This window comes from Pseudoliparis swirei, chromosome 5 (genome assembly GCF_029220125.1).
Source record: "Pseudoliparis swirei isolate HS2019 ecotype Mariana Trench chromosome 5, NWPU_hadal_v1, whole genome shotgun sequence".
In the NCBI taxonomy this organism is placed as follows: Eukaryota; Metazoa; Chordata; class Actinopteri; order Perciformes; family Liparidae; genus Pseudoliparis; species Pseudoliparis swirei.
This window is the reverse complement of record NC_079392.1, coordinates 12,025,176-12,047,096: the sequence shown is the minus strand read 5'-3', so window position 1 is coordinate 12,047,096 and position 21,921 is coordinate 12,025,176. Positions and strand designations below refer to the sequence as shown.

Sequence of the window (21,921 nt, the reverse complement as noted above, 5' to 3'; positions counted from 1 at the left end):
AGCTGGCCTTTTTACAGAATCTTACTTTATTGAATAATGGTGTCATTAACTGTGTTATGTTGTATCTGCCATGACTACTTTAGCTCTTGATTGTTTTCTTTTCCAGGCTTTCTACTTCTGGGGAAAACCAAAGTTTAAAAGCTGGATTCTTGAAAAGAAGATTCATGAAATCTGAAGGCCTGAATGTGACTTAAAGTCTTTCTAAAGAACAACGTAGAGTTCAGACAGATCATGTGGACCAATGAAAGTGCAAAGATTTTATTAAATGGTGTGAACCTTGTAATAAAACAGCTCTATGTGGAAGTGGAAATATTTGAATATGGAAAACCAGCACATAGTTATATTTTATTGTTGTTTATTTTCGTTTTGAGAATCTACTTTTTTCCATTCTCTCACAACTTTATCACTCATTACTTTGATTTACTCAAAATAAACTGACTCCAGTTGTCCGCGTTCAAACTACAATTAATTTGATAACAGCATAGAGCTCTGCCATCATTTCGATAATTTTTGTTGTGCTTTCTAAAGGAGTCTCGTGACCAAAAAAACTTGTTTTATCGCCAACAATGTTTTAACCCTTGACCCTTTCGTGTTTAAAATCTGCACATTACACCCCTGAAGAAGTATCCCAAAAAAGCGCCCTGCAAAGAGAGGTCGACAAAATAAACAAAAGAGAAAGTTTGATAAGTGAGATCATTGTGAGTGTAAATGTGGCTCCCTTAAGGAGAACTTTATGCCAGCAGGTCTGTATCGCTGAAGGCCCCGGCTACCGGGGGCTCCGGGGTGCCCTCCTCTGTGGCAGCTTCTGTAGGAGCTGCAGACTGGACCACAATGACCGGTGTCCAGGGCTTGGATGGGCAGTGGAAGGGGCTGTCGTTCGCATCAGGGGAGGCGGCCTGCTTCGAGGCTGTGGTGTCCTCCTCAGAGGATTCTTCTTTGGCTGAAGCTTGCGTGGACAGCGGTAAGGATGGAGACGCGGCGGTGGCGGGGACGTCATACAGAAAGTTCCTGAGTGGGGACCAGCCAGGAGGGCGCCGCTTGGTCAAAAACTGAAGAAAAGAATACCGTAGGACACGTTACGGTTAAAATCCACATTTAAAAAGGGTTTAGCATACCCCCTCTTTAATATTGGCAATAACATGTAAACACCCCATTTTACACTCATCTATTATTGGAAAATACGATTTAAGATGTTAACACTATCCTACTTCTTGCTACTTTACTCCATCATATACTTCTACTCAGCATGTTGTCTTTCGTCTTTCGTGTCAACATTTCACTTTGAACTTAACAATCCACCATTTTAGCAGATTAGAGTCATTCATATCCCCTCTTATCTCATACATTGTAGTCCAAACAATGAATATAGAGGAAGAAGTATAATCATCAATGTTTTTTTCTTTCAGACGGGTTGCAGTGGCATTAAAGTAAGAAAATGACGAACTCACAAACGTTAACAAATAGCTGTGGGAGACCACTTCATACCAAATATGTAATATAGATTTAAATATATTTAAATAGGAAGTTATTTGCTTGTATTTGAGCATCTTGTGAGAGTGGGTCTCACCGTGGTAGGCAGGGCTCCTGCCTCACACTCTATCTGGGCATTTGGCTCCTCAAATCTCCATTGTGCCACATCCACTGTCGAGTTACAGTGAACGAACTCCTGCACACAGAGAGGTCAAAATGAAACCGCCATCTTATTGTGTCACATGTAATATGTGTTTTGTGTTCCTGTTGACCTCATTCTGATCATCAAAGACACACAGAGCGCTGAGCTCTTTGTGTTCGGTCTTGGGGCAGGTCGTCTTCGTCATATCAAACCTAATCTTGTACCTGAAACCGGCCACCACCTACAGGGAGAATACAGACATGGGTATTACAGAAACAGCTGACCTTTACCGCTCTTCTTGCCCCCCGGTCTCTACCTGTCTGGTGGCGTGACCGACGGTGTGCAGGGTGAACAAGTGAGTGGAGTCCGACATGGAGTTGTACTTGGAGATGGAGACGGAGAGAGGTAACTTCAGGTCCTCTGAGTTGTCTTCGATCTCCATCGGGCAGCCCAGACAGGAGGCTTTCTCTGGAAAGATTTCGTGGTCTTAAGAGGAGAAAGATTGTGGACAAGTAGAAGCAGAAAGAAGGAGACAGCAGATGGTTATGGCTCAGGACATACACTCTCATATATGTTATTTAGATTATTTTCAGACCACAATTATACTTTTTTCAAAAGCAGCAAAACATCTTGGGAAGCGAATAGAAGAAAAAAAACATGTATTTATTTCGACAGTGGGCTGGTTATGTAAACAGATTAAAGTCTAGATTTTCACTGCCTTTTATGGTGTGATAAGTTAATATTGCACTCTCCAAATCAGCACATAGTATTGATATATTACACAACCTGCACCCCCCCCCCCACCACCACACACACACACACTCTGTGCCCACAAGTGTACATTTTTCTCAATGACTCACTGTTTTCTTTATGAGAAATATGCTTCTCATGGTTGACTTCACCAATAAACACCAGATATTTCTGCTGTAAGAAAACTCCTTATACATTTTCAAACTATCCTTGGAAGACCTGCAACAACTTCGGATATTACTGGTTTCTAATGATATGGGTATAGACTTGTAGGGACCCAGTGAAGGCATCACATGACAAGATAGCTAATAAGTAATAGCGAGCTACACGGTTAACATCCCAAATGAGGTCCCAAAGTGTAGTAGTTACTTCAAATAATCTTGTTTATTGAGAATTACTTGTGCAGCCTCGATTATTTCACACCAAGCAAAAGGCTTCAACTTGTATTCCGACTCTCTGGACGTCTTGTAATAATCATGGGAATAGTTTGAGGGTTTTTTAATACGCTTTCTTGCTGAAACTTCAATGAGAAGATTCTCTCTGTTTTTAAAGTGGTCTTTTCATCTCAGTAAGAAGATAGAAAATTCAAAATGTTTTGATTGAACTTGAGGTTAATTCTACTGGCTATAGGCTACTTGAGATATAACTGTTGAAAACATAATCAGATGCTGGGTTTGCTTTCACTCACCGAGCAGGCAATCCACCTGCTGAGTGTCTGCTTCAGTCTCTGTCATGTAGACCGTGGCATTGCATGAAATCGGCTTCTAGAAGTATAGCAGTATAGATTACGTCAGGGTTATGATTTGTGTGATTAAATACCGTATAATCCAAACCTTTACTTTCACATTTGTTCCCAACATTAATCAACACAGTCTCCTCTTTCAAGGAAGTGTGTCGCAGAATTTACATTAGAGGTTTATTACCAATGTCTTCTCGACATACATCGAGGACTGTTTTGAAAGAGTGTGTGTCACTGCTCAGAACAACCTGAACATCTGCAGGTGTATTTCATCTCATCATTATGAGGTCACCTTGCTTCCATTAGGCAGATAGTTGCAGTCGGTCCAGGGCGTGTTGCTTCCAGCTGGACAGTCGCTCCTCCTGCTGGTGAACTGCAGCGAGTACACCGAGTCTGAGCCATTCTCCGACTGCACACACGACACACACACACACACACACACACACACACACACACACACACACACACACACACACACACACACACACACACACACAGAGTGTGTCATCAGTGAGTACCAAAGGTTAAAGTTTCAAAACATGTTTTCCTAGAAGTGATTGGTAACCCTCCCACAGCTTTAGTTCATCAGCATCCAGTTTCAGCTTTTGAGCCGTGACTGATCAGGTGAATGAACCGAATCTTCTTTGCGATCACCGTACCTTACTCGCTGTTAGAGTCTGAAAGAGGGCCAGCTTGTGTCCGGTGCTCAGCCTGTCGTTGAACTTGGTCACGGCGCTGTGGGCGGCCTTCTCCACAGATGGGTCGTCACAGAAGATCAGGACGCCGGGCTGAACATCCAAAGCATCCTAGAAACAAGGAGAGACAGAGGAACATGCATTCCTGCTGCACACAATGAGGAAGGGCTTTTCTAAGGCCTTCAGTATTTGAATAAAAGCATCCCAGAAGGGTAAACATACTCTTCTGGCAGCTCATGAGCAAATACAATCTGAAACAAGCAGCGGTGGAAAGTAACAGTACAAACGTCCATTTATTCAAGGACGCTTTGTATTTCTACTCCAATACACTGCAGGGGGAAATATATTGTAGCCCAGGACTTTTACTTGAAATGGACTATTTCTAGTGTGGCATGAGTACTTTTACTTCACCCCTGCTCTAATCCTTAGCAGTTGTCATGTATAACCTGGGTTTTGATCCATGAAAAACGGTAATAAGTCATAATTACATGATACTTTGTGTCAACCTGCCCAAAGACTGAGCTGTGGAGGCACAGCAGGCCCAATACACACAGCCCAACACTGCTCCTCATCGTCGGCTCGGCTCGGCTCTGCTACCGGGGGAAAGAAATGTCAAAGGTCACACAAGTTGATGCACACTTTCAGCCACAATTTATCAGTCTTGATAATACAGTACTTACAGTTTCTGAACGGGGAAGGCTGCTGTTGATCCTGCCGGACTTAGGAAAAGACTTAGAACCTCTCCACACAAGGATGCACGACGGACTGACGTTCTGATAAAACTGTGGGTGGGAATCCTGAGAATGATGATGACACACAGATAGACACAATCACAGGGGACTGGAAGGCACCAAGGACACACGCACGCACGCACTCACACACACACACACACACACACACACACACACACACACACACACACACACACATACACACACACATTAAAACTCAATGCGCTCAGTCAGTTAAAAGAGTGTAAATGTTTGCTCTTTTGTTTGCCCTATCAGTGAAGTCAATACGGCAGTATCAGAGAGAGAGAGAGAGAGAGAGAGAGAGAGAGAGGGCATGTACAGAGATGTACTAACTTCATCCTTAGTGACTTTGAAATAGGAAAATACTCTCCGACCACAACTTATGAGCGTTAAACGGCACAAGGTATAGTTTAAGGAAGCAGAGACATCCCTAACTCTGCTTGTTTAGTGGCCGCTGTGTGTGTGTGTGCTCGCTGTGTGTTTTGTGTGTTTTAACTGGTACTTTGTCCCTGCCGACCTTTGGCCTCTACCTTTCTGATTTCCCCACTGCTCCTCTTTGAAATAAGGTGAAATGTGCTCAGATGTCTCACTTCATAAAGACGTATCATACAGACATTGTGTTAGCTTTGTCTGTGTCTCAGGCCAAGTTCATCGAGTACAACAAAGTCAACTCGGCTGTCAATTGATGAAAACATGACAAACATATTCCATGCGTCCCTGGCTGATGTTACAGTCAAAGAGCCACTTAGGCTTCGTCACACAGCTCTGTAGTGATAGATTCATAGCAATCCTTCAATGTTGAGACTATGGAGAAGATATGGAACATACGGCTCTCACAATTGTCCGTTAAATATAAAGCTAAGAACAGCCAACAGCCGGTTAGCTTAGCATACATTGAAACAGGGGTGTCCATCTGGTGGTCCTGACAGTCACCTCCCATCCGGATCTGAAGAGAAACCAACTTGTCTGTGGAGCTATTGGCTTTTTAATGTTAATCAAGTTATTTATCTCTAACTTGACTCTAAGCCGAGCATGATATGGACACATTTTCCTCAACTAGTGATGCCTCATAACGCCCATCAGGTTTATGTAATGTGTCTGTGGTTCAGCAGCAGGTTGAGAGGCTCCTGTTGACATGTGACGACTCACTTCCTCTGCACGGCTCATTGAGGTGTTAAGGTGTTCAACGCTTTCACATTTACAAGCCAAACCACAGCTGCAGCACTCATTCTCCACTCATCATCTAGCATTAACCTACTTTCTTCGATTATTTTCTTTATATACATGATGCAATGGGGTCAAACAGGTGAATGTTTTTTTTTATTCCTGACTGCTGTTATTCCAGGTAAGTTTGTTTCATTATGGTCCCCAGAATATGGACCAAACACTCTCAGCAGACTGATCTCTGTCTTTTCTCTCTCACTAAGTTCAGTATTTAGGAGAATTTTAGATTAATAGTGAAAGCTTCCCACGCCTTTATCGTCCAAAGTTGTTATCCCAAAGATGAAACAGCTAACTTCAAATACAAGTAAACATACATGATGAAATGGAGCACCAACTAACATTTAACCAAGTCTGTAATTGTGTGCACACATGCAAGGAGATCAATAATGATGGGAGTGAACAGTGATTGAGAAATTTCTCCTCAACTCTGATAATTTGGTCTTCATAATGTCATGTGTGGAGGAGTCTCTGGTTCAGCAACAGGCTGAGAGGCTCCACGCTGTGTCTGTTAAGCTGACATGAAGTTACCATCAGAGGAAGCAGTTCACAGCCTTCCTGATGACTGGTTGGTCTTTGACAGTGTGGTCTTCATAGTGTGGTTTCACCTTCTCGTTAAAGAGTTGTTTTTCCTTGAACATGTACGGTATGAGTCCTGTCTGCTCTGTGTCATAAATGAGGCTGATCTGGTTTCCTGTTGCTCACAATGGTCGTTGCTTTCGTGGTCTGCAGTGTTCTAAGCAGACATACAATCTATATATATTATATATATAGCTATATATATATTATATATATATATAGATATATATATATACATATATACTGTATATCTCAAAGACAGCATTGCCACCACCACGTCTGGTTATTCCTGTCCAAATATCTTGGAAATTGAACTTGTAGACATAAGTCTACACAGAATTATCTTGACGGTATAATTACTTATCTAAAAAGTAAATGTTCACGTTACAAAATGGACAAAGTTGTCAAAAACAATATTAGTTGGGATTTTTGCTTCGTCGTTAAATTCTTTGCAACATTTTCCATGTGCAAGATTCTGTTTAAACTGGCTAGATTATCAAGTGGACTAACAACCTGTCACTCCAATCCTGCAAGGCTCAGTGCTGGCTGGTTTCTGGTTCTCATGGGAAATAACTAAATGTGTAATCTGCTGTATACACTGGGTATTATTGATTTTGGAAAGCTACCTGTTAGGTGGTAAACGCACCTTGAGAGTCTCCTCCTCCACCAGGTATCCACCTCCAGAGAGATGGCGGCTCCATCCAGCCTGCCTCTGACTCTGAGCTGACCTCTGAGTCCCAGATGTACTGGCCCGTGTTGCAGCCCTCTGAGTCTGTTCCTCCAATAGGTATGCATATATATATACATATACATATACACTACCGTTCAAAAGTTTGGGGTCATCCAGACAATTTTGTGTCTTCCATGAAAACTCACTTTTATTTATCAAATGAATTGAAAACTGAATAGAAAATATAGTCAAGACATAGACAAGGTTAGAAATAATGATTAATATTTGAAGTATACATTTTGTTCTTCAAACTTCAAGCTCAAAGGAAGGCCAGTTGTATTGCTTATATCACCAGCATAACTGTTTTCAGCTGTGCTAACATAATTGCACAAGGGTTTTCTAATCAGACATTAGTCTTCTAAGGCGATTAGCAAACACAATGTACCATTAGAACACTGGAGTGATCGTTGATGGAAATGGGCCTCAATACACCTATGGAGATATTTCATTAGAAACCAGACGTTTCCACCTAGAATAGTCATTTACCACATTAACAATGTATAGAGTGTATTTTTGATTAATGTTATCTTTATTGAAAAAACAGTGCTTTTCTTTGAAAAATAAAGACATTTCTAAGTGACCCCAAACTTTTGAACGGTAGTGTATATATATATACAGTATAACAAAAACACAAATTTCTGCAGCCCATCTAGGATTTACAAAGATGTTAAAAGAATGTCATGGGTAATAATGGATTCAATATCACAGCAACCATATACCTTTGTCTGGTGTAACAATGTCATACATGCAGCATGAAGGCCCGACATCACACGGATAGAAAGCCAGGTGTATTACAGAAATAATACATTATTATCTTCACTGCAGTCTGATTATTTATATTTTAAGGAAAATCTCAGTTTACAGTTGGGGTTTATATTACAGTTACATTGTTAAAAGTAACAAGTAATGTAGGGTCTGCTGGCTATAAAAACACCGTCAGTGAGTGTGTGTGTGTGTATTTGTGTGTGTATGTGTGTGTGTGTGTACAGGGACCTACATGCTGAACAACCTTGTTGGGAAACCTTGTATCAAAGCCACCCTGGGAGCAGAGTACATTGTCATTGAAATGAAGGTGATGCTATGACTGGCTCAGTCCTGTGTGTGTGTGTGTGTGTGTGTGTGTGTGTGTGTGTGTACATGTGTGTGTGTGTGTGCGTGTTTGTGTGTACATCTGTCAGGGTTGCTATTTGTAGAATAGTGTGTTGCGTATCTTTCTCAGTGTGCGTCCATGTATTTTAGCACTTTGTGCGCAGTGTGTTTGTGTCAGCATGTCTTGGTTTGTGTTGGTTTCACTGTTCAAACTGCAAACATCTAAAATGACCATCAGATCCTTCAAATAGATGAAAAGCGGAGTGTTCTCTGCGTGAGCTGAATACATGTGTGCTAATACTCTCAGGGATGTTTGAACAGTCACAGTTAAACAATACAGTGAGAAGAGACTCATCTGTGACAGTAGTATGTAATATTAAGTAATATTTCTTTCCTGTGGGTATTCAGAAGACTTGGTATTTCCCACTGGACCCCTCCCGGGTCCGGACCAGTGGTTACTGTGGCAAGGAAGCTGCTGTTCTCTCTTTCACGCTGCCACACAGTGCTGCCAGTCTGCAGTTCACCTTCAGAGAGGTACAACACAATGAGCAACCGCCGTCCCAGTATCCCCGAGCTGGTTTTCCCCATTGGTTACATGGGCTTTTCATTTAGACACATCTCTATGATATGCAACTTTTATACTTCTACTTTACAACATCTCAGAGGCAAATATTGTACTTTTTGATCCACTTCATCAGCTTTAGTAATTTTAAAGTTGGCACACAGTTCCCCTATTTATTATTTTATTTTGGACAATTAATGAGTTTGCTTTTACAGACAAATCGGGCATTTCATAATATATCATCCACTTGTACATGCTCTAAACACAAATCCAAAAATAAAGAAAAGATTAGAGAAGGAAAAGAGAAATTGTCAGATCTCGCCTAAAATTTCTTTACTAAATACTCTCTAATTTCTTATCTGCTTCACTTTAGGACAGTCAACCTTTTCAGAGGCTTATCACATTTTGTACTATGATTTCGGAAAGTTTTGAACAGTCAGCTGCATCATTCCTAAAAAGTACTTTTTTTCAGACGGACCTGAAAATTTAAAATTTGTGCTGCATGACAACTTCATTTAATAATAACGAGTAACATATAGATCGATATTTGAACTAAAACTGAATTAAAAAGTTTTTTTTCCTCATTAAAACACCATCTGTGTTTTTTTTAAACAATTATTCACATTTTCTGTTGAGGGAACAAAAATAAAAATCCCTCAAATCGTTGAGTATTAGCTCTGTCACAAGCCAAACATTCAGATGTATATGAAAGTACACTGATATTCAGACCTACAATATGACTCGTTTGATGCCCTGCATGTTCAGAAATACAGCCATTATTATAACTAATAGAGGTGACACATAAAAGCGTGGTCCCCCATCAACTGCAAAAAAAGTCTTTGAAAATGTGTCTTTAAAAGCACAACAAACAAAATTACCTGTTAAATCATGCCATGGTGGGACATTCAGCATGTCAAGATGCCTCAAGAACACAAACCATTTGCATCAAAGTCTCTTCCAGCTTCACAGATCCATCAAAACGTTGACAACTAAAATAATAATGTTGGTTTGGAAACTATCTGTTAAATACTCCTGTATTTCTCTCTGAGCCTCTTGCATTTTTGTCTCCAGGACAAGAGTGTGTTCTACGTCGACAAGCTGACAGCTCATGTGTCTCCCCTGCCTGTCTGCCGAGGATGTGCCAGTAAGTCCACATCGAGAGAGGGAAATAAGATAGAGACACCATCGAGCTGGTATTTCTAATTAGAAACACAAAGAAAGCAACTGTCCCCGTCTTCCATCCCCTTTTGCCAGACAAGACATACTCGGGTGCGTTGGCTCATGAAAAGCTGTTCGCAGCAGGTCATGGACAGAGCTTCAAGTGCCAATCTGAGCAACTGCTCTGGACGTCGTCGGAGCTCAGCATCCGGCTGGTTCCTCTGCAGCTGCAGGCCTTCACGCTGCCCGAAGGGCCGCGTGGTTCTGGTGAGCGACTCATTTGGGTTCAGCGATGCAGGGGGAACACATTTAACTTAGTGCACGTGCTGTTGAACTACATCTAGTATCATCACCATATTTAGAAGCTGCAGAAACTCAAATCAATATTATTGTTTGGGAAGAATAGGAGCACATTTTTATGCAGAAAAATACATACATTTTTTAGTTGATATGGGTTTGTTTTTTGTTATCTACAAAACTCATAGCTTTCGATAAAAGATATACTTACCACTCTGTTCAACTTCTACACAGTCCAGTGAAGTGTTATTCTGCCTCGGTAAAGCTCTTAAACAGTAAGCTATGAAACAATGATTGGAAACTATGATCTCTATAAGGTTTTATTGTTTTTATTTCTCTCAGACCAGTCTGGACGCAGGGAGTTAATAATAATAATAATAATCATTTATTTTATATAGCGCTTCTCAAGGCATGCCGACATCCCGAAGTCGCTTTACAGAGTCCAGTAGTCACACACACACAGTCATCCCGGTGGTGGTAAGCTACATCAGTAGCCACAGCAGCTGATGAGTTGGGCTCAAAACAATAAATATAATCTGATGGGACAACTTGTTTTTTTACCCTTTTTATCGATATAGAACTTGTCTGGATATACTATAAGTTTCCCATTTTTGAGGAGGACATTTTCGAGCATTATATGGTGTGATAACCTTTTTTCCTATTGGACTGATTTAGACCAGTGACAATCTGCTGCAGAAAAGTACAGTAAGTGTCCTGAACCTAAAGCTAATGGTTTAGTGCTGCTGTGCACAATCTATAAATTCTAGAAGACACTGGACCTATTGCTGCACTGCAGCTTTCTGTCAGATGAAAACACAAGAATTAGTGTGTGCAGACACACATTTCTAAAAATGTAGCTCAATCAGATTCCTCAGGTTTATGAAGAAATGAAGTTTGTCATTTGTTTGAAATCTTTGTCCTCTTTCTGCTTCCTGCATTTTGCTCTCCTCCGGTTGTATGTTTCAGAAGTGGAGTGTTGGCCCGACTTTAACAAACGAGCTCTCCCCATCATCGCCGAGGCCACAGGAGTGGGTCTCTTTCTGATCACTGTGATGACCTTCCTCTTCATCAAAGACCGCCGTAGAGAAGGATACGATAGGCTCTGAGCTGGATGAGAAACAAGATGAAGATCGACTCAATCGGATAGAATGCTTCATACTTGTTGTTACTGTTACAAAATGTAATCAAAATTGCTCTCCCCTTACTCAGAAGTTACTTGTAATGTCTGATATTATAACTATCACAGCGTTACATTTATTTGGCTATTCCTCATTTGATTTTGTTTTATATAATTATTTTCTAACTTCAATTCTACTTTAAATGACAAATTTTTCTTCACTGCTCTTTGATTTGTGATCCTCGTATCTGTTACATATTCAACATCAATGTGATAAAAGGAAAGTGACCGTAAATGTATTATAGAGCCTTTATTTCCACAAAAAACACAAATGAAACTACAAACGTAATATATTGCTCACACACATTGTCGTTTAACCAGTGTGAATGTTAACTATTATTGTTCAACAAATTTTCGTTTCAGAATTTCGGTTTTACTTTCGGGCCAAGTATTCGTGTTAAAAATCAAATAGACATATTTTATTATTCTGAATGTGATTTGTTTTCTCGACCGACTGTAACTCACCTCCTATTTGACGGAGGAACGCTGCCCTCTGCTGGTGACTTGTGGCCACTGCATATCCTTCTTCCTCATTGGCCGCTCGATACTACGAGTCCTTGGTACGGTCAAAATAAGTACATATAAAAATAAATAATAATACAGTAGATGTTTACAAGCGTGTGGGAGTGTTTGTTAGTGCAAGTAGGAGGATTGAAGGCTACTATTTCCGTGCGGTTAAATAAGAGTGGTTTGCTGCAGTTAATGTAGAATAAACAGATTGAGCCGTTTCGTTGATTACCACTTCGCCTTTTCCTCGGCTGGTCATTCACCTGATCAGCTAGCTAGCTAGCAGCGAGTCTCAGCAGCTGGTCGCGATGGCTGCAGTTATTCTGAGTTTCCCAACTCTGCAGAGTCTGAGATTTGCACAGTGAGTACATCAACGCGTCACTTGGCTGCCATGCTTCTCGTGTGAAACCCGGCCGCTCCCTTCGACCAGCTTCTTTTTAGCGTGAGCCGAAAGCTAAAGTTAAAGTTTGCGACGCTACTTCACGTCTGAGCTCCTTCTCAGATGAACAACGTCGTTAACTATCTGCTGCTGCTCGTCGCTGCTGTTCAGGACAACATCGCGTCATGTATCGCCTCCGTACCGACACAATGTGTGTGTGTTGCCATGATGCGAGCTAAACACTGATCCAGGCTGATCAAGGTTAAATAACATTGGCGGACTGTCAGCTAACATGGAGTCTAGTTAAACCTGTGCTAGCTGTCAGTCAGCTCACTTATGTGCACGAGCTTGTGCTTATTTTATATTGTATTATCTTCTTTTTTATTAATAAACGAGCCTTTCGCCCATTCCCCATCTGCCCTTCACAGCCACGTAGAGATTGTAATGACATAAATACGTGTCCTCTGCTCAGAAACCTGTCATGGACCAGAAGAGGCGTGCGGCTCGTTTCCGGGGGTGAGTGAAGCAAACGCTCCTTGACCAATCAAATGCATTTTATTTTCTATAAAACAGGAAAACAAATTCTCACAACTGAAAAGATGGAAACAGAATATTTATTATATATAGATAGTTGCCGAATAGTTATCTGACACACATAAGTTACCTGTGGTTGTTATGATCAGCACATTCGTGTTGCATCAACAATAACAACTCTCTGCACACAGACCGTGGACAGTGATGGTGGCCAGCCCTTTAAAACCTGTTTGCACTTTTGATTTTTTATAAGTGACAACTAGTGCAATGGTCATTTTAAGATTGTTTTTAGTATTTTTGGAAGAAGCTATAACAAGTCTGTTGTGTCCTCTTCAGGGGTTGGAAGGATAGAGAAGGTGCTGATTGCCAATCGAGGGGAGATTGCGTGTCGTGTGATGCGCACGGCCAAGAAGATGGGCGTCCGCTCTGTGGCCGTGTACAGTGATGCGGACAGAGACTCCATGCACGTGGCCATGGTGAGAGGCTGCAGAGCAAGAGCGTTGTCATTTAGTATTTTCAGTCATCTACTTTTCAGTCTTCGGCTGTTTTAACAAACACAATGTGGAATGAGTGTGTTGTTAACGTTTTTGTTGTTGTTGCTTCTACTGTTTATTAATAGTTTATATTACATTAGTTGTTTTCAATTGAAAACAGTTTGTTTTTGCTCTGTTTCCGTTTTATCTTTTGTAGGCAGATGAAGCCTACCACATTGGCCCTGCACCCTCCCAGCAGAGTTACCTCTCAATGGAGAAAGTTTTGGAAGTAGCCAAAACCTCTGGATCACATGTGAGTGGTCCTCTAGTTTTGAGAAGTGATGCAGTCACTTTCCTTCAAAAGGAATTATTGATCATGACGTCCTTTGTGTGGACATTGAACCAACAATGGTTCTTTCACATTTAAATGTGCTGTTTTATAAAACGTGTGTGTCTGTAGGCGGTCCATCCTGGTTATGGCTTTCTGTCAGAAAGCACAGAGTTTGCGGAGGCGTGTAAACAGGAAGGCATCATCTTCATCGGGCCGCCTTCCTCTGCCATCCGAGACATGGGCATAAAAAGGTAACACCCACAACACTTATATCATATCTCCATTTGGCTCTCATTAAAATGTAATAATAACTTGAAACATTATAGATCCCAGTGGAGGCAGTGATGTCATTGTAGGAGTAACAATTTATGGAATACAGCGAGAAATAGAAACATAAACGCATTCGGTAAAACGCGCAATAATGGCAACATGTGCCATTCACTTATTATTGCTTTGTCTCTTTTTTCAGCACATCCAAATACATCATGGCAGCTGCTGGGGTGCCAATCATCGGTGGCTACCATGGAGAGGACCAATCAGATGAGAGGCTGCAAGCAGAGGCGGCCCAGATTGGATACCCTGTGATGATCAAGGCAGTCCGTGGAGGAGGCGGCAAGGTGAGGGGATGTGAAAAACAAGCCGGAACAAATTTGACAAAGTAACATTTGGAAACGTAGGACAACCGTGTGTGTGTTTGTGTGTGTGTGTGTGTGTGTGCTTAGGGGATGCGTATTGCACGGTCAGACTCAGAGTTCTTGGAGCAGTTGGAGTCGGCGAGACGAGAAGCCAGGAAATCCTTCAATGATGATGTCATGCTGGTTGAGAAGTTTGTAGAGGATCCCAGGTAAAAATATTAATAATAATGAATTTACTCAGACATTTTCTGCCCACCAGCCAGTTCCCCCAGCGTGTTCTGTTCATCGCTTGTATGCCTCTGCCTGTGTCCTGTAGACATGTGGAGGTCCAGGTGTTTGGGGACATGCACGGTAACGCTGTCTATCTGTTTGAGAGAGACTGCAGCGTCCAGAGGAGACATCAGAAGATCATAGAGGAAGCACCAGGGGTGAGGAACTGTAAACGTTGCGTTTAAATCCTGACATTCAAATCTCTCTTTACCGTTTCCACTCCCTCCCTTCCGTCAAACACATTTGTGTCCTTCTTTTGGGGGAGGCGGGGGTCTTTAGGGGGACATAGCAGGTCAACATTATATGCCACATAGAATCGACGTACACCATCTGAAGGCTCGTCATAAATCTGCTGTAATAAACGTTGTGTTTTGTTCAGGCTCCTAATCAAATGTTGAAAACTTGTGTTTAAGATCTCGGAATCTTATGATATAAGTGTATGAGCCCCATCACATGCTCTGAGAGGTCTCGCATGCGGCTGCAGAATATCTTTGGTTGATTGTAAAACAGATTTTGTGTTAAATCTTTTTTTGACCACTTCGAGAATTTATAGAAATGGTCATCAATGCCTCGAAAATCCCACATTAAGACACCAAGATTATGAGAAACAACATAAAAACCTCCATGCTGTGTTTTTGGTATCAAACACATTTTGACATTTGGAGATTTCTTCAAGATATAAGCATTTCATGGTTATGTGGATAGGGAGCACTTCTGTTCCAGAAACTGCTTTGGGTATTTGAATATCTCTGCATGCTGATGTCCCTAATCTGGACATTAAGGCTGCTATGAAGTGTGTGTCAACTGTTGACTATTTCTATTTTTTTAATATATATATATATATTGTATTCTTTCAGCCTGATATTAGTCCCGAGGTGCGGAGGAAACTTGGAGAGGCAGCCGTTAAAGCAGCCAAGGCTGTTAACTATGTCGGAGCAGGTGAGACACACACAGTCACCGCAACACGCAACACGCATAATACAGATGTGATATTGTTTGTCTCCCTGTGAAGGTACGGTTGAGTTCATAATGGACGCCCAGCATAACTTTTACTTCATGGAGATGAACACCAGACTGCAGGTGGAGCATCCTGTCTCTGAGATGATCACTGGAACCGACCTGGTGGAGTGGCAGCTCCGGGTGAGAGAGGAGGGACGGGGAAGAAGTCAACCGGAACAGGAAGTGCTGACGGCCAGTGGAAAACATTTCCGCTGCATTGATTCCTCTTGGCGTAATTCTCCTCCAGGTGGCAGCAGGGGAGCGGCTGCCTCTCCTCCAGGATGACATTGTTTTCAGTGGACACTCTTTTGAGGCTCGTATCTATGCCGAGGACCCGAACAACGACTTCCTTCCGGGGGCGGGGCCTCTGCTGCATCTCTCCACCCCTTCACCAGACCAGCACACGCGTATAGAGACTGGAGTCAGGGAAGGTAGGGAGTCCAGGTCCAACTCTGTGCTTGTGTTTACTTGGATAGTTTCATGGAACAACACTTAATGTTTTATTTTACAGAATCAAGTGTGCAATCAGCTGCCGACTCACATTTCATGATGTTTTACAATAGCTCTGCTGACACACACACACACACACACACACACACAATAATCAGGAATTCAATTCAGTAACAAGGTCTCTGAAATGCCATGTAGAAACCACAGCACTGACTCCGTCCAAGTGTTAATCTGTTAGTTCTTTTTGAGAAACTGTGGATCAATAATTATGCAATCACACTTGACATCGGTATAAAAAATACCATAATTCAAACGTGGTTAATATGTTTTATTTCTGTGTGTGTGTGTGTTTGCTTTCAGGGGACGAGGTGTCAGCCCATTATGACCCAATGATCGCCAAGCTCGTGGTGTGGGGAGAAGACCGATCTGCTGCCTTAAAGAAGCTGCGGTATTGCTTACGACAGTACAATGTAAGACACACACACACACACACACACAGACAGCCCCACGTGTATCATGTGTATCATTCCAAGTAACATTTGAGAAAAGAATACATGCCAAAATGTCCGTAGATGATTCAAGGCTGTGTCTGTGTGAACTTTCTTTGCATCCTCTGTCCTCAGATCGTTGGACTGAAAACGAACATTGACTTTTTGCTGAGTCTCTCGAGCCACCCGGAGTTTGAGGCTGGAAACGTGACCACCAGTTTCATCCCTCAGCACTACGCGGACCTCTTCCCCGCTCCGATAACTCCTTCTGGGGAAACCGTGTGCCAGGCAGCGCTGGGCCTGCTGCTGCAGGAGCGCAAACACACCCGGGCGTTCACGCAGACCTCCACGGGTGAGGAGACATATTTCCCTTTTTTATAGCACATTTGAATTGGAAAAAGTAGGGCACTAAGTGTGTGTGTGTGTGTGTGTGATTTTCAGACCCCTTCTCCCCGTTCGGCGGCAGCAGCGGCTGGAGGAGCAACATTGTGTTTAACAGAAACATGACGCTACAGCTGGGAGATGAAAGTAAGCCCCACACATCGGGGGAGCTCTGGCCGCCCCCTCAAGTTGTTGTCTAACGTCCTCTCGACTAAATGCACCTCAGACGTGTCGCACCAGACTTTCTTCAGATCGGGACGCAACACATCGCAATGTCTCGTTTGCTTCCTGTTCACAACGTTTCCTCTCGTGTGCTTGTCGTCTTTTAGAAGTTGATGTGGTCGTTGTGTACAACAAAGATTGCAGCTACTCAATGCAGGTAAGCCGGAGATTGTCCTGTAGCTCGTCGATTTGTTGTTGTCTTTAGTTTGAGGTATTGTTAAACCACACAGTGTTTGTTTGTTTCTATAATCAAATGCTCCCCCATTTAAAAAAAAATCCCTGAGCATGACAGTTCGGGAAAGTAGTTTGACTTTTTCTGAAAATGTCCACGACATCTCTCCGCCTTCATCGGCTAATGAAATACTGACCGATCTCCATTGACTGTGAGATGCACTTGAAAGTATAAGCACCTTAAGTTAAGATTATTTTGTCAAACTATTGTCCCTCAAGTCAAGAATGAAGGAAGAATGCCTCCTTCATATTTACTAGTAAATGCATTTCTCCTTTCAGATTGCCGGGCAGGTGTACACCGTGACCGGAGAGGTGGAGATGGAAGGCGGAGCATCTTTCCTCCGCTGTTCCGTCAACGGCGTGAAGTCTCGACCCAAACTGGTGATCCTGGACAACACGGTGCACCTGTTCTCCATGGTGGGTTCATTTTATTCTATAAATTCGTGAAGCAGAGGTCACCAAAAAAGTTCTTCACTCCTGAAATGCTGACGTACCTTTATACGACTCCGCATTTACTTCAAATCTGTATGCGATTTTTGTTTGTTTATTCATTTACAGTAATGCCATCTGTTCAACCTGTCGTCTGAAACGTTTCCCCTTGTCGGTGCAGGAGGGCAGCGCCCAGGTGTCGGCTCCAGTGCCCAAGTATCTGGCTGGTGTGAGCGGTGCCGGCTCTCAAGGTGGAGCAGTGGCCCCCATGACGGGAACCATAGAGAAGGTGAGTTAAACGAAGTTACGGATTATTAGCGGCAGCTAATGTTATTTGTGTCGAGCCAAATAATCTGTCAATTTGTCTGCATGCCAAACAACGTCTCTAGAGGTTTAAGTCATCGTATTTAATGTATATAAAATATGTCTACATAGTCCTTTCACGTGACTTTACTACAACAGTATTTATGCAAGCTTTTGTAAAAAAAGAATAGGTCTTTGAATTCAATAAAATAATTTGTTTATATATATATTTATGTATTCATTGTGAATTGAAGCTCTTTAAATGTTTAAGAGAAAGTACTACACAAATTAAGTGTCATCACATTTATGATTGCACTTACAGCCAACAATAGAGAACATTATGAATTATCAAGGTGAAACGTCATTCATATTCATTCTCCTTGTTTACACAGTGAGGGAAAGTGTGAGGGCACATTTGATCATCTTTGATCACAAGAATGAAACTAGTTAAATGATTCCACCTCTTTTACAGTTTTTCTCCATTGCTTTGGCTCAATTCCTGAAACAGAAATTACATTCTCAAAGCTCTTTGTGCATTTGGTAAAATAGCATATATGGTTCAGCACAACTACATAGATCACCTTCAAAAGGTCATATCTCACCCAAACCAGTTAACTCAAGCTTCAAACCCAAATCATTTTCTCATAAAAATAGTCAGTGCCCCCAAAATGAAAACTTCCTTCTCGATTGCTGTGGCTCATCTCTCGAGAAAAAAAGATAATTCTCAAAGCTTTAAATACATTTGCCAAAATAACCTAGATGGTTTAGCAAAACACTATGGCACACCTGCAAAAGGTCATATCTCTCCCAAAACAGACAACTCATCAGTCAAAACAAATTCCTTTTCTCATACAAATAGTCAGTGCCCCCAAAATGAAAAGTCCCTTCGTCATTGTTTAAACACTGCAGGTCAAAATGTTTAGATGTTTTGTCAGTATGGCAGTGGACCATAGAAATATCCCTCATGTGCACGTTTCAATCTTGGCTTAGTCCTTTGACACTGAATGGTTACTGTAGTAGATGTTTTCTTTCCAGAATACTATGTGTATCAAACAGAAAAAAGCCAACAAGGTTTCACATCACATACTGTATTGCACTTATACTGCCATGGAAATTGTTACAGTAATTGCAAAACCGTAACAGAAAATGTGTACAGCAAAAGTATCAAACAAAAAGCACATCAAAAATAAAATTAAGTATAGCCTACACTACTGTAACAAAACATACAGTAAAGCAAAGCTGGAGCTCAAAGCTGGAGTTCATCCTCACTCTCCTGCTCATCCTCGCGCTCACGTCTGTCTAGCCACAGATTTTCGTCAACATCGCATCTGATGTTCTCCCTTGCTATGCAACCATCCCCTGCACTGATCTGCTGTGACATCGGCATAAGCAGCATCCATTGCCTGGAGAAGGGACCTCTGGTTTAGAGCCCGATGCTCATACACCCTCCACCACCACGCACCCTTGCTCCTCTTCTTCTTCCTCCTCTTCCTCGATCAGACAGTTGCCCTTGTTCATTTACCTGGCCAGGTGCTTCCATGTTCATACTGTAAACTGGACTGAACTTTGTCAAGCCCTAGATATTTGATGGAAGCATTTATACTCCTGGATAGCACCTGTCAGCAAACTAAAATTACTGTGTGATTGGTGATCGGATGTGAGAAACTCCCCCTTGAATAGTAAAGTTCTAGTTGCACCTGAAAATGAAGCCGATGATCCAAGAGATCCATATTACAGGATATACCATGATGTTTTTCATGGTATTATGTGCCTGAACGATTTTGACAGTGGAGTGAACTATTGTGCAGGTGATGATGTACACAAGGAAATTATGCCAAGATGTTTTGCACAGAACAACCACTTGACTGAGAAGCAACAGTCAGTTTAGACCAGCAAGATGTATTCAATTGGTAATTGGGCTAACTGAAGGCAATTGTACCTAACCGTTTGCACAGATGTGCTAAATCATTTGAAATGTGTGCAAGCTGTAGGCAATTGTACTTGTCATTTGCAAGGAATTTCTAAAACAATTTCAATTTGATTAAAGGAATGAGAAATTCAAATCTGTTGTGAACAAGTGCCCAGTGGTTTGGAAGTTTGCACGAGTTGTTTTGAGTGTCATTTCTGTTTCAAGAATTGAGCCAAAGCAATGGAGAAAAACTGTAATACGTCAGCGGTGAAAGAGCGAGGAGCTCCCCGCGTGTCCTCCGTTCAGACACCAACCCGTTGTCTTGTGTTCAGGTGATGGTGAAGGCCGGAGACACGGTGGCCGTAGGAGACCCTCTGATGGTCATGATTGCCATGAAGATGGAGGTGAGGGACTCCCTGTGACTCCGCCCCCCCCCCCACACACACACACACCTTTTACGTCATAAGTCCACTTGTTCTCTGCTGTGTCTGTGATGGCCTCGTTTTGTCTCCGCAGCATACGATCCGGGCGCCCAAGGCGGGTGTGATCAAGAGGGTTTTCTTCAGCGAGGGCTCTCAGGCGAACCGACACGCTCCTCTGGTCGAACTGGAGAAGGAGGAGGGGGAGGAGGAGGAGGGGAGCAGCCAGTAAACAGAGTCAAACACACAACCACACCCATGAATACACTGACGGGTCGGAGCCGAACGTGAGTCCATCTGAGTCCATCACTCGGTACCGGAGTGATCTGCTGGGAGACGTGGGATTCAGTCTGGAGACAAATCCGATGTGCATTTCGGAAGGTCAGGAACATTTCTCTGGCCTAATGTGTTCCTGCATCTGACCTGTATGTTCAGTTTCCTTTCACACATCACAATATTAACTTTATGCCGATTGTGGAACTTTAGTTTTTTTTCCTGCACTTAGTTCTTGTGAGTTTCTGTTTTGAATCGGTGGCCCCTCCCCTCTGTTTGGGTCAGTGGCGGCACATCTGGAGCAGAAGATAATTAATTGGAATAGCGTGTGTGAAATCAGATGAAATACTTGCAGAATTATGTTACTGATTACTGAGAATGGAAAGCGTGACATTGAAATGACCTTAACAGATGTACAGTGTACTGAGTGAATACTATCAACTTGTAATGTTTGATAACGGGTGGGTCCCGGGGGGGCGGGGGCTGGGGCTGTAAAGTTATTGCCACTGTCCAGTAGAACATCTGTTATTCCTCTTTAATTTTCTCATGCTCCTATCATCATGACAAAGCCATCCAACCACTTCTGTTTCTTATTCATCAAGAAATGTGTTTGGAACTTTCTAGGAAGAAAGAGGCTCGATGTTCATGAATCTTTGGTGTGAGTAAATCTTGTCTAGAGGGGGTATTGATGTCTGTTTTTTAAAATACACATTCGGCCCTTCCAGACACTCCGAACTCTTCACCCCTGAAGTGTGGGTGTGCGCCCTTGAGAATAAAGCAGAGGTCTGTTGTTGTCGAGGAGCATAAAGGCCTTTAGCGTAGGGAGGCAGGAAAACCCTCCAGTCCACAATGATCCAATGACTTCCAACTGCTGTGACCGAATTTGCCTCGGATATGAAAATGACCCGTAACTGATGCATTGTGGGTCTCAGAGGGCTTTAAACAGACGGTTTGTTTCTTTGTAAATTGTGCGCCAGTCCAAGTGAACCTGACCCGGTTCTGATTCTCTTTTTACTAACTGGTGTTACGAGGTCGTGTAAACTAAAACGGACTAAAACCTGTGTTTATTTTGTAGACGTGACAGATTAAAAAAATAAAATTAAAAGTATTGACTGGTTGCATACTGTAAGAAAAATGTTTATGAAGTATGCAGTTATCCACGTGGTTCTTGTGCGTCTTGTACATCTCCATCTTCTGAATATGTTTGTTACACACCGAGCTCCGGCCTGAAGTTTCAGGTGGACTCATCGTACCGACGCGTTGGTCACAAGCAGAGAGAAGTATTCAGAGGGAATACTTCCCCCTCAAAGATCATTGGTTCATCAAC

The 21,921-nt window shown here is 42.3% G+C and overlaps 3 protein-coding genes and 1 long non-coding RNA gene across 8 annotated transcripts; 2 read left to right on the top strand and 2 right to left on the bottom strand.

Annotated features, from left to right (window-relative positions):
- Nucleotides 1-242: 242 nt before the first annotated feature.
- On the bottom strand, nucleotides 243-4,591 carry kng1 (kininogen 1). 2 transcript variants are annotated; one of them, XM_056414451.1, is made up of 9 exons: nucleotides 4,477-4,591; nucleotides 4,285-4,389; nucleotides 3,761-3,907; nucleotides 3,394-3,510; nucleotides 3,051-3,126; nucleotides 1,929-2,098; nucleotides 1,743-1,853; nucleotides 1,568-1,666; nucleotides 243-1,049 (listed from the first exon to the last, which is right to left on the bottom strand). In XM_056414451.1, exons 2-9 carry the CDS (start codon nucleotides 4,366-4,368, stop codon nucleotides 732-734), a joined length of 1,122 nt encoding a protein of 373 aa, XP_056270426.1. In that variant the 5' UTR covers nucleotides 4,369-4,389; nucleotides 4,477-4,591; the 3' UTR covers nucleotides 243-731. The 2 variants fall into 2 exon arrangements, with proteins under 2 accessions (XP_056270426.1, XP_056270424.1); XM_056414449.1 differs by having other exon boundaries at nucleotides 4,285-4,386.
- Nucleotides 4,592-4,887: 296 nt separating this feature from the next.
- lamp3 (lysosomal associated membrane protein 3) lies at nucleotides 4,888-11,816 on the top strand. Of its 4 annotated transcripts, none has more exons than XM_056413816.1 (7): nucleotides 4,888-4,951; nucleotides 7,019-7,135; nucleotides 8,068-8,150; nucleotides 8,576-8,701; nucleotides 9,801-9,873; nucleotides 9,984-10,154; nucleotides 11,151-11,816. In XM_056413816.1, the coding sequence occupies exons 2-7, from the start codon at nucleotides 7,090-7,092 to the stop codon at nucleotides 11,288-11,290; spliced, it is 639 nt and encodes a 212-aa protein (XP_056269791.1). In that variant the 5' UTR covers nucleotides 4,888-4,951; nucleotides 7,019-7,089; the 3' UTR covers nucleotides 11,291-11,816. The 4 variants fall into 4 exon arrangements, with proteins under 4 accessions (XP_056269791.1, XP_056269789.1, XP_056269788.1 ...); XM_056413814.1 differs by lacking the exon at nucleotides 4,888-4,951 and adding an exon at nucleotides 5,748-5,854; XM_056413813.1 differs by lacking the exon at nucleotides 4,888-4,951 and adding an exon at nucleotides 5,748-5,893.
- Nucleotides 11,204-12,654, bottom strand: LOC130193418 (uncharacterized). Its single transcript, XR_008831647.1, has 3 exons — nucleotides 12,132-12,654; nucleotides 11,827-11,917; nucleotides 11,204-11,291 (listed from the first exon to the last, which is right to left on the bottom strand). It is a non-coding gene; the product is annotated as an uncharacterized LOC130193418 (long non-coding RNA).
- Nucleotides 11,975-21,713, top strand: mccc1 (methylcrotonyl-CoA carboxylase subunit). Its single transcript, XM_056413812.1, has 19 exons — nucleotides 11,975-12,229; nucleotides 12,720-12,763; nucleotides 13,118-13,257; nucleotides 13,472-13,567; nucleotides 13,715-13,836; nucleotides 14,055-14,202; nucleotides 14,308-14,429; nucleotides 14,537-14,648; nucleotides 15,348-15,429; nucleotides 15,503-15,630; nucleotides 15,737-15,920; nucleotides 16,300-16,409; nucleotides 16,563-16,779; nucleotides 16,869-16,955; nucleotides 17,138-17,187; nucleotides 17,541-17,678; nucleotides 17,872-17,979; nucleotides 20,235-20,306; nucleotides 20,419-21,713. Exons 1-19 carry the CDS (start codon nucleotides 12,177-12,179, stop codon nucleotides 20,551-20,553), a joined length of 2,148 nt encoding a protein of 715 aa, XP_056269787.1. The 5' UTR covers nucleotides 11,975-12,176; the 3' UTR covers nucleotides 20,554-21,713.
- Nucleotides 21,714-21,921: the final 208 nt, after the last annotated feature.